The 12,127-nt window shown below is 39.2% G+C and overlaps 1 protein-coding gene across 1 annotated transcript in view; it reads right to left on the minus strand.

Moving 5' to 3' along the window:
• The window catches only part of LOC129226157 (protein madd-4-like), a 125,670-nt gene that overhangs the window by 71,457 nt on the left and 42,086 nt on the right, over positions 1-12,127 (minus strand). The window contains exons 7-8 of the mRNA XM_054860757.1: positions 9,537-9,704; positions 296-425 (exon numbers count right to left, since the gene is read on the minus strand). Of these exons, the coding sequence (XP_054716732.1) occupies positions 296-425; positions 9,537-9,704 (298 nt within the window). The remainder of the gene's footprint in view (positions 1-295; positions 426-9,536; positions 9,705-12,127) is intronic.

A 12,127-nucleotide genomic window follows, 5' to 3' on the forward strand; every position in this document is an offset into this window, starting at 1 on the left:
ATGAAAGACTCCCTCCATTCTAACTCTTCTCGATGGATGTAACGTCCAGGCTGGTTCGAAAGCACTTGGTGTCCGCAGTGATGTTCCCATCACTTTTTCTGAGGACATACTCCCAGTAAACCACCACGCACAATACGTGTATGCGATCATATACATAATATGTCATAGTAAGAAAATTTTTGGAGCTTGAGGGTATACGCTATATGTCTAAATAATGTTTGAGAGTATACGGCGTATATGGAGTATACCCTACGGAAACAGCACTGGGAGTCAGACGGAAAAGGGGGGTACTTACTTGGGTGGGCAGGGCATGTCATTGCAGGTTTGCGTGATGGCGTCAGGCTTGAGGGTGATGTCGCACAGCGAGGGCTTCACGACGGCCTGGTCGTGGTCACGCAAGCACTGGATCACAGACTCCCGCGTCCCTGGAAGAGAACAATGGAATGCAAGATCGAACGCCACATCAGTACATCTTTATATACAAATACAAAAGTGACGACCAGCTAGACTGGTCCTAGTCCATTTACAATCCCCAGTGAAGATCAATGGCCCTCTTAAAACTGTCTACTCCCTTGCTCATTACCACCTCTTCCGGTAAACTGTTCCAAGCTGTTACAATCCCCAGTGAAGATCAATGGCCCTCTTAAAACTATCTACTCCCTTGCTCATGACCACCTCTTCCGGTAAGCTGTTCCAAGCTGTTACAATCCCCAGTGAAGATCAATGGCCCTCTTAAAACTATCTACTCCCTTGCTCATGACCACCTCTTCCGGTAAGCTGTTCCAAGCTGTTACAATCCCCAGTGAAGATCAATGGCCCTCTTAAAACTCTTAAATCTACTCCCTTGCTCACTACCACCTCTTCCGGTAAGCTGTTCCAAGCTGTTACAATCCCCAGTGAAGATCAATGGCCCTCTTAAAACTCTTAAATCTACTCCCTTTCTCATGACCACCTCTTCCGGTAAGTTGTTCCAAGCCGTTACAATCCCCAGTGAAGATCAATGGCCCTCTTAAAACTCTTAAATCTACTCCCTTTCTCATGACCACCTCTTCCGGTAAGTTGTTCCAAGCTGTTACAATCCCCAGTGAAGATCAATGGCCCTCTTAAAACTATCTACTCCCTTGCTCATGACCACCTCTTCCGGTAAGCTGTTCCAAGCTGTTACAATCCCCAGTGAAGATCAATGGCCCTCTTAAAACTATCTACTCCCTTGCTCATGACCACCTCTTCCGGTAAGCTGTTCCAAGCTGTTACAATCCCCAGTGAAGATCAATGGCCCTCTTAAAACTCTTAAATCTACTCCCTTGCTCACTACCACCTCTTCCGGTAAGCTGTTCCAAGCTGTTACAATCCCCAGTGAAGATCAATGGCCCTCTTAAAACTCTTAAATCTACTCCCTTTCTCATGACCACCTCTTCCGGTAAGTTGTTCCAAGCCGTTACAATCCCCAGTGAAGATCAATGGCCCTCTTAAAACTCTTAAATCTACTCCCTTTCTCATGACCACCTCTTCCGGTAAGTTGTTCCAAGCCGTTACAATCCCCAGTGAAGATCAATGGCCCTCTTAAAACTCTTAAATCTACTCCCTTGCTCATGACCACCTCTTCCGGTAAGCTGTTCCAAGCTGTTACAATCCCCAGTGAAGATCAATGGCCCTCTTAAAACTCTTAAATCTACTCCCTTGCTCACTACCACCTCTTCCGGTAAGCTGTTCCAAGCTGTTACAATCCCCAGTGAAGATCAATGGCCCTCTTAAAACTCTTAAATCTACTCCCTTTCTCATGACCACCTCTTCCGGTAAGTTGTTCCAAGCCGTTACAATCCCCAGTGAAGATCAATGGCCCTCTTAAAACTCTTAAATCTACTCCCTTTCTCACGACCACCTCTTCCGGTAAGTTGTTCCAAGCCGTTACAATCCCCAGTGAAGATCAATGGCCCTCTTAAAACTCTTAAATCTACTCCCTTGCTCATGACCACCTCTTCCGGTAAGCTGTTCCAAGCTGTTACAATCCCCAGTGAAGATCAATGGCCCTCTTAAAACTCTTAAATCTACTCCCTTGCTCACTACCACCTCTTCCGGTAAGCTGTTCCAAGCTGTTACAATCCCCAGTGAAGATCAATGGCCCTCTTAAAACTCTTAAATCTACTCCCTTTCTCATGACCACCTCTTCCGGTAAGTTGTTCCAAGCCGTTACAATCCCCAGTGAAGATCAATGGCCCTCTTAAAACTCTTAAATCTACTCCCTTGCTCACTACCACCTCTTCCGGTAAGCTGTTCCAAGCTGTTACAATCCCCAGTGAAGATCAATGGCCCTCTTAAAACTCTTAAATCTACTCCCTTGCTCACTACCACCTCTTCCGGTAAGCTGTTCCAAGCTGTTACAATCCCCAGTGAAGATCAATGGCCCTCTTAAAACTCTTAAATCTACTCCCTTTCTCATGACCACCTCTTCCGGTAAGCTGTTCCAAGCTGTTACAATCCCCAGTGAAGATCAATGGCCCTCTTAAAACTCTTAAATCTACTCCCTTGCTCATGACCACCTCTTCCGGTAAGCTGTTCCAAGCTGTTACAATCCCCAGTGAAGATCAATGGCCCTCTTAAAACTCTTAAATCTACTCCCTTGCTCACTACCACCTCTTCCGGTAAGCTGTTCCAAGCTGTTACAATCCCCAGTGAAGATCAATGGCCCTCTTAAAACTCTTAAATCTACTCCCTTTCTCATGACCACCTCTTCCGGTAAGTTGTTCCAAGCCGTTACAATCCCCAGTGAAGATCAATGGCCCTCTTAAAACTCTTAAATCTACTCCCTTTCTCATGACCACCTCTTCCGGTAAGTTGTTCCAAGCCGTTACAATCCCCAGTGAAGATCAATGGCCCTCTTAAAACTCTTAAATCTACTCCCTTGCTCATGACCACCTCTTCCGGTAGGCTGTTCCAAGCTGTTACAATCCCCAGTGAAGATCAATGGCCCTCTTAAAACTATCCACTCCCTTACTCATGACCACCTCTTCCGGTAAGCTGTTCCAAGCTGTTACAATCCCCAGTGAAGATCAATGGCCCTCTTAAAACTCTTAAATCTACTCCCTTTCTCATTACCACCTCTTCCGGTAAGCTGTTCCAAGCTGTTACAATCCCCAGTGAAGATCAATGGCCCTCTTAAAACTATCTACTCCCTTGCTCATGACCACCTCTTCCGGTAAGCTGTTCCAAGGTTCCACTACCCTGCTATAATAATAATTTTTCCTAATATCCCTAATATAAATTATCAATATATTTTCTAAAACCAGCTGACAGGGTGGCTAGACTAGCCGCCTCGATCTCGCCGCCTACGACAATTTCTGTAGCCCGCCAACAGCGGTGTACTTCGGGGATTTCGTCCCCTTTTGTCGCTTGAGGCGGGAAAAAGAACGCGGCGGAACATTAATTAAACAGCACAGGGATGCCCATTCCCCTCAAGGAGGAATGCCACACTCCCTCAGACATCATGAAGCGCGCCCCCCCCCCCCCCAAAGTGAGAGAAATACCCTCAAAATTACTCCCCTGAAATTTTTTATGGCGCAGTCTTAGTCACTCCTTAGGAGTCTAAGGACCTTTAACCTTCAAAATTTTCAACTTTCTGGAAAAAATTTATGTTATGCATATTTTAATTCTGAACAATTTGATACCTTATTTATTACCATACGCCAAAAACCTTTCAAGTTATCGTAAAAATGCGTAAACTTTCCCCATAGAGATTTATGTTAACAGCAGCTGTTTAGGCCTCTTTTTCCCAGGTGCCGGTTTCTTCGGTTTTCTCGTTTTTCGCGCATGATATATTTCATTAAGTTTCTTATATATTTCTGTAAAACTTTTAATGCACGTTTATCTGGTTTATATTTATGAGCTGATCCTAAATTTATTTATTTTTTTAAAACCATTTATTTATTTTTTAGAAATTTTATAAGTTAATATCAAAAATTTCCAAAATTTTGGGCAAAAAAATATATATATTTTTTAAATATTAACTTTCATTTTTAGTTAAAATTTAGGTTCAGATCATAAAAATAAACTAGACAAACATGCATGAAAAGTTTTACGGAAATATATAATATACTTTCTGAAATATCATGCGCGCAAAACGAGAAAACCGAAGAAACCGGCACCTGAGAAAAAGAGGCCTAAACAGCTGCTGTTAACATAAATCTCTGTGGGGAAAGTTTACGCATTTTTACGATAACTTGAAAAGTTTTTGGCGTTTGGTAATAAATAAGGTATCAAATTGTTCAGAATTAATGTATGCATAACATAGATTTTTTTACAGAAAATCGAAAATTTGAAGGTTAAAAGTCCTTAGATCCCTTCTTTAATCAGTAGAACATTAATTAATAATATTTTCTCCACGCCTCATGTCGAACTTACAACTTGAACCAGGAACTATTGCTCCAAGGTCAAGTATTCTGTAGGTTCGTTTCCTTGCATGTAAGTTTGAAACAATTCTAGCAACAGAGAATTGGTAACTTTTTAAGCGAGCGAAACGTTGCAGAGAATTGATGTTTTAATTGATGTCTCCGCTAATGAATACCGTAGGAAAAAGAACACGACCTAAACACAATGTCCGAAAAATTAAAAATCTATCGATACCTTGTGCGATCATCCATTCTCTGGCGTTCGGAAGGAAGTAGAGTGACAAACGTAGACAGATACGAAGATACACTCAGTTTTTAATAGTATAAAATTTGAATGGGGGGGGGGGGGTTGTGGACACAATAACTGAACTAATTTATAACATAAACTTCTGTTGTTACAACTACGAGTATTTACATCATGTTCATAGCACAAGATCAAAACACAGACTGAACATCATTACTGCGGAGCATGCGCCGACATCAGCTCCTTCCGGCGGTTGTCAAACGCAATGTACTTACTTCGAGTATTGACTTTTTACTAGTAATGGCTAATGTTAGCAAATTATGGCTAAAAAGTGGTCATTCAAGAAATTATGTATCTGATGACACAAAAGTCCGGTTTTTTGAGTTTTTACAAAAACAAATTTTTTTTAAACAGAAAAAAAAAATACAGCAGTGATCAAGTTTTACTATTTAGAGAGACACAGTCAAAAGTGTTAATCACTTTACACTAGAAAAACTACACTCGGCAATAAAAAAAAATAATTAATTTGAATTTTGACATCTTGAATTCAAATTATGTTTTTCGCAATCATGAGTGTGTGTATGTAGGCGTGTGTGTTTGTGTGTGGGGGTATGTGTGTTGTGTGTAGGGTTATGTGTATGTGTGTAGGCATGTGTGTTTTTGTCTGTGTGCAGGCATAAGTTTGTGAGTAGTTGTGTGTATGAATGTGTGTGTGGGGGGGTATGTGTATGTGTGTGTAGGCATATGTGTTTGTGTCTGTGTGCAGGCATGAATGGGTGGGTAGGTGTCTGTATGTATTTGTGTGTGTATGTGTTTGTGTATGTGTGTAGGTGTATGTGTTTGTGTGTATATGTGTGTGCGTGTGTATGTGTTTGTGTGTATATATGTGTGCGCGTGTGTGTGTGTAGATGTATGTGTGCGTGTGTGTTTGTGTGTGGGGGTATGTGTGTTGTGTATAGGGGTATGTGTATGTGTGTAGGCATGTGTGTTTGTGTCTGTGTGCAGGCATAAGTGTGTGAGTAGTTGTGTGTATGAATGTGTGTGTATGTGGGGGGGGGGGTATGTGTATGAGTGTGTAGGCATATGTGTTTGTGTCTGTGTGCAGGCATGAATGTTTGGGTAGGTGTCTGTATGTATTTGTGAGTGTATGTGTTTGTGTATGTGTGTAGGTGTATGTGTTTGTGTGTAGATGTATGTGTGCGTGTGTGTGTGTAGGTGTATGTGTGCGTGTGCGTGGTTGTGTGTGTATGCGCGTGTGTGTAGCATATGGATGCAACTTGGAGACGGCTTTCGCTAGAGGAGCAGCATCGGGAGGAGCCGGTCGACGGTGATGGTGCGGAGGGTGGCGGTGAGAAAATAAAATCAAAGGACATCAAAACAGTCAAGTGAGAACAATAAGCAATCGTGATTGCTCAAAAGAAAAAAAAAAAAACTTAAAATGAAACAGAAAAGAAAAAACTATACTTGTTTTACATTTTCGAGAAAAACTCATTCAAACCTAAAAAAGTCAACTTTCGCTTCACTAAATAATAAAAAAACTCTCCCAATGTCTCTGTGGTCGAGATCTTAACTCGTTCGATGCAATATTTTTATTTGTTAACACGAAAAAAGAAAGAGCACGATTTTCACTTTTTTTTTCTCCAGAGAAAAGAGCTAACTATTCACTGAGAAATCGGTCACATATTTGCTTTGTCAACAACCGTTTCTTGCATATTTTATGCGGCCAGAGAGCGGATTTTAGAAGGCACGTCACGGGGCTGGCGACGAAAAAAAAACGTCCCGTCATTAAACTGTTTTACAATTAAAGACAGAAATCAGCCACAAAGAAGCACACTTTTATGTGTTGAGTATCGTCATGAATTTTATTTCAGACTAGCTGCATTGCCCGGCTTTGCCCAGTCTATTTTGAAAACAAAAATTGTGTCAAGTGACGTACAGTGGCTCCCAAAAGTGTTCGTACACCTTGAAATTTTGTAGTAAAACCAAAATAACGCAAAACTGAATTCGAATATGAAGTCCAATTTTTTTTCACACCTTTCCTATGCCATTCTGAATAAAACCCAGTAGTATTTTTTCAAAATATTGCCAAATTTTATTTTTGAAATTTGTCAAAAAACGATGAGACAGAGAAAAAATACGCCACAAAAGTCTTCGTACACTGAAATATTTTGAATAAATTCATGATTAAAATTATCATATGTGGTTTTTTTTTATTATTTTTGCATTGTAATGACACTGTAAAGTCATTTGGCTTTAATTTTTTGTTTATTTATTCCCTAATATTCTGCTTATTATGTTAAAATGGCAGGTATGCGTAGAAAACAACAAACACGGTTCGAAATTTGATTTTATCCCTCGCAGTAGCCATAAATTGGTTTGAAATGTCTCTAAATTAGTTAATTCATACCATTCTATAGTGAAGTACTTGATAAAATGCTTTAAAGACAAGAATCGGATCGAAAACAAGGCAAGAAAAGGTCAACTGGCAAAGTTAACAAAGCGTGATCGGAGGTTTACAGTTAAAAAAATTATGAAAAATACACGTTTGAGCGCTGAAAAAGTTTCTGAAGAGTTAAATGAAACATTTTCACCTAAAATTGTTCGCCAAGTTCTCTGATTAGCTGGATTGAAGGGGACCTCTTCCCGCAGAAATTTTCTTGTTCGTACGAAAAACAGTAAACTTACGCTTTCCGTCGTAAAATCAATGATAAATAAGTTCAAAACGTTTTGGAACAACGTCTTACTTATAGATAAAAATAAATTCAATATTTTGGGACAAATTGTTGTATAATTGTCAATAGAAGAAAAAATGAGGAATTTAATCTTAAGAACTTAGCTGGATCAGTTAATCAGGACGGTGAAGGTGTTTTTGTGTGAGGGTGCATAAGAGCGTCAGGACTTGGAAATTTGGAATTTTTTGATGAAATAATGAATCATACTGTTCACTTAAATATTTCAAAAAACAATTTTAAACTATTAGGCCAAAATTTGGCAATCGGAAACAACTTTGTTTTTTATCAAAATAACGATAAGAAGTACACGTTTGCGTTTGGGGCCTCAAAAATTGTCCTTAAACTTAGAAATGTCTCCTCAATCGCTAGATTTAAACTTAATAGAACATATTTGGAGATATCTGGTGGCTAGATTACGAAAATACTCCATTGAAACGAAAAGCGAACTAGAAACAGTAAGAATCGAAGTGCGGTTGAACACTTATTCAGAAATTGCATGAAAAAAGAAAGAAAAAACAATGAAAGCTATTCCCAGGCGTTTAAAAGCTGTTGTTGATACTGCATGATATTCTACTAAATAATAATTTTGTAAAAAGTTAGATTATTTACTAATTTTTTGCATTTTTTCAAAGTGTACGAAGACTTTTGTGAGATAAAATTTCCGGCACATTTTGGTTTTTGATTTTTAAAAAATTAAGTTTTAATGTTTTATTAAAATTTTTCGTGTAGTTTTGTTAAACATAGATCATAAATCTTATAATTAAATACCTATTCCGAAATATTAATTCTAACCACTGCATAGGGGCCTATTTCATTGAAAGTCGTAGGTGTACGAACACTTTTGGGAGCCACTGTATATTCAACAATCAGGCATAAATAAAAGAAAAAAAAAATCATGCAAAATTTCCCCTCCAAACAATGATGACAGATACTAAAATGCTTTTGAGAAATTTAAATAAAATGAGAAAGATGGATTTAAAAGGCGTAATCATAGAAACACGAAATAAAATAAGTTTAAGAATTGAAAATCAGAAAGATGGAAATGAACAATGGATTCAAAAAGCGTTACCGTGGAAACGCAAAATAAAATGGTTAAAAACTTTAATGGAGAAAGATTTTTGAACTTAATTTAATTCGCTTGTAACTTTTTTTTCTAATGGAGATAGAAGTTATACTTTCGACCGTAGGTGGAATTCTGTGACACTCGATACAGAAGTTAGGGCAACGTCGACAATAATGCACAGAAAAAGATGGCGGTTGTACATAAAAACAGAGGAACGTTTTTTCTTCCCAACGATGTAAATTTCAATGAGAATAGACTGCGCTGTATATTTGCAAAATGGATGCGAACCTTAATTTTGGATCGACCCTCGTAATACTAAACCAAAGACTAATAATAATAGACCGAGCTTTCCCAGACTTGCTGCTGAAAAAATTGGTTCATGGATACATCATGTGACTGGTGGAAGGCTCGGCGAAAACTTTGGCGGCATGGTTGCTAGATGGCAACATTATCTATACTTTGGCACTCGACATGTATTTTAAGTATTGTGTTTTCATTATAATTTTTTTTCCAGGTGCAGAGATTGAACTGTTTTTCTTTTAGTTATGCATTATTTTGACATTAGCAATTAGTTTTTGATCACAGTTTTTAGTCACTTTTATTTCATTCGGAACTGCCACGTCAGCGTTGGTGTGAACGTAATGGCGTAAACGTTTTGCGTTAACGCAAAAATGTACTAATCGGAATCTTAAATTGAAATTGTAGGTCAAAATCTTACCGTTTGCCGATTCTATTGGGGCGCTTGTATCTTTTATTGCTTAGAGAGTTATTGAAATGGACTAAAGAAAATGCACAGTACTATCTAAACGAAAAACTCACTATATTAACAAAATATTTACAACTTAGAATAACAAATTTACAAATCGGACTCCATAAATATTCCGCATTCCATCCATTCTATTTATTTTATTTCTCGCGGGCGTTGATCGTGTGCTACGATCAACGGCCGCTGTTGCTAGGATATCCACCAGTCACATGGTTTGGTTCATGAGCAGCAAAGGGTTGCCATAGCTCGGTCTATTCTTATTATTAGTCTATGTACTAAACCTTTGTAAACCATGGAAATGTTGCCCTCATTAAGAGGGAACGCTTCCAGTTGTCGTGAGACTCACCTCCGAGGCAGGAGGCGCTGCAGGGCGTGAACCCTTTGTCCTTCCAGGAGTAGGTGACCTCGATGCCCACGGCCTGCCCCTTGGCCCTCCGGCCCGGCCCGTCCTTCCCGCCCAGGTCGAAGGAGCAGGGCCGCGGGTAGCAGCTCTTCACGTTCGGCGGACGCAGAACTGTAAAAAAAAAATATATATATATATATATATATATAAATTAATATGAATTTTGACATCTTGAATTCAAATTATGTCTTTCGCAATCACAAGTGTGTGTGTATGTAGGCGTATGTGTTTGTGTGTAGGGGGGTATGTGTATGTGTGAGTAGGCATATGTGTTTATGTCTGTGTGCAGGTATAAGTGTGTGGGTTGTTGTGTGTATGAGTGTTTGTGTGTGTGGGGGGGGGGGAATGTGTATGTGTGTGTAGGCATATATGTTTGTGTCTGTGTGCAGGCATGAGTGTGTGAGTAGTTGTGTGTATGTGTATGAATGTGTGTATGTGTTTGTGTAAGTGTGTGTAGGTGTATGTGCGTGTAGGCATGTGTGTTATGTCTGTGTGCAGATATGAGTGTGTGGGTAGTTGTGTGTATGCGTGTTTGTCTGGGGGGGGGATGTGTATGTGTGTGTAGGCATATGTGTTTGTGTCTGTGTGCAGGCATGAGTGTGTGGGTAGTTGTGTGTAGGTGTGTAGGTATGTGTTTGTGTTTGAATGTGTGTATGTGTTTGTGTAAGTGTGTGTTGGTGTATGTATGTATGTGTGTAGGTGTATGTATATGTGTGTAATTGTATGTATGTGTGTGTATTGTGAGACGGCCGGTCGACGGTGGTGCTGCAGAGGGTGCTGGTGTATGAGTGTTTGTGTGTGTGTAGGGGGGAAAATGTGTATGTGTGTGTAGGCATATGTGTTTGTGTCTGTGTGCAGGCATGAGTGTGTGGATAGTTGTGTGTAGGTGTGTGTGTATGTGTATGTGTTTGAATGTGTGTATGTGTTTGTGTAAGTGTGTGTAGGTGTGTGTAAGTGTGTGTAGGTGTCTGTATATGTGTGTAGGTGTATGTATGTGTGTGTATCGTGAGACGGCCGGTCGACGGTGGTGCTGCAGAGGGTGCTGGTGGGAAAATAAAATGATACGACGCCAAAACAGTCAAATGAAACCAATAAGCAATCGTGATTGCTCAAAACAAAAAGCGATTAAATGACAAGAAAAACTAAAATAAAATCCACAATTTTCTTCTATACCGCGTTTTTCTCATCACTATTTATGTTTTGTTTTATTTTGCAGTTTTGAATCTTATACACATCAAGTAAGAGCAGATCCGAAAGTCAGGGTACCCCCCTTTTATTTTGTCAACCTTATGACAGTCGTGGTTGAGTGGTTGTTATACGTAATTACCTTGTAGCATCAAGAGTCATAAAAATCGGTAAAATTACCATACATGTCGTAACACGGCTGAATGCCCTCGCAGATGTGTTACGAAGATCTTAATAACAAAAGTATTCTAGTTTTGTTTTATTTAATTATAGAGTATTTAGGAAGTCGGCGTCTCCCCTCCCTTTATCTCTCAACGTTATGTAACAATAGATAAATTCTTGTTGTTCACAGTTACCCAATAGACAGAAGCATCGGTACGAACATCATACATGTCGTAACACAGCTGAATGCTGCGACTGGCTCTCGCACATGTATTACGGATATCTTAATAAGAAGCCCCCGATTTGAAGACACAAAACAATGTTCCGTTGGTTTCCACAAAGCAGAAAATAAACTAGTATGTTGTGGCCATCACGAAACTTTCTTCTATATTTTTATCTTTTTTTCTGATCCCTCCACATGCTTGACGAGGAAGCAATATTCCCAACGAAAACGAAATGACACATGCAAAAACTTGACCACCATCCCAATGTCTGAATTATCGCAAAAGCAAAGCAAAGAGCGAAAATTGAAAGTTATTTTAAAAGCCTTGCTTGAATTAATTACAAATATTTTATTTGTTAACAAACATAAGATGGCAACAGTTAAAAATTTTAAATCATTGAGATAATATTTCCGATCATTTCCACACAATTAAAATCACGAGAAATACGCAGACGACAATCTATTACGATTTATCTTTCTTATTGTTGCATTAATAAAACTATTCTTATTCGCTAAAAAATAATGATAATAAAAATAAATCAGCACCTCTTGGCACGATTGGCGCCAAAATTGAACCAAAGCCTGTTTACATATGGATTCACATATATTCCAAATTTCAACCAGAACGTAGCATTACTTCTTGAGATAGGGCACTCACAATGGAAAAAAAGAACGGGCGATTGCGCTACCCCCTTTTTAGCTGTTGACACCAAAATAAAATCAGCTCTTATACCTACTAAGGGCTACTTGCCGATAAATTTTTCTTTCAGTCCGTTCATTATTTCTTGAGATACAGCAGTCACAATTGACGACAAAAAACGTTCTATACCTCAACCCCCGTTTGAGTTATTGACACCAAAATTGAATCAGCACCTGTTCCTGTTAATGGCAACATATGGACCAAATTTTGTTTGATTCCGCCAGTTACTTCCTGAGGAATAGCAATCACGCGTAACTCGAAAAA

This window comes from Uloborus diversus, chromosome 7 (assembly GCF_026930045.1).
Source record: "Uloborus diversus isolate 005 chromosome 7, Udiv.v.3.1, whole genome shotgun sequence".
Taxonomy (NCBI): Eukaryota; Metazoa; Arthropoda; class Arachnida; order Araneae; family Uloboridae; genus Uloborus; species Uloborus diversus.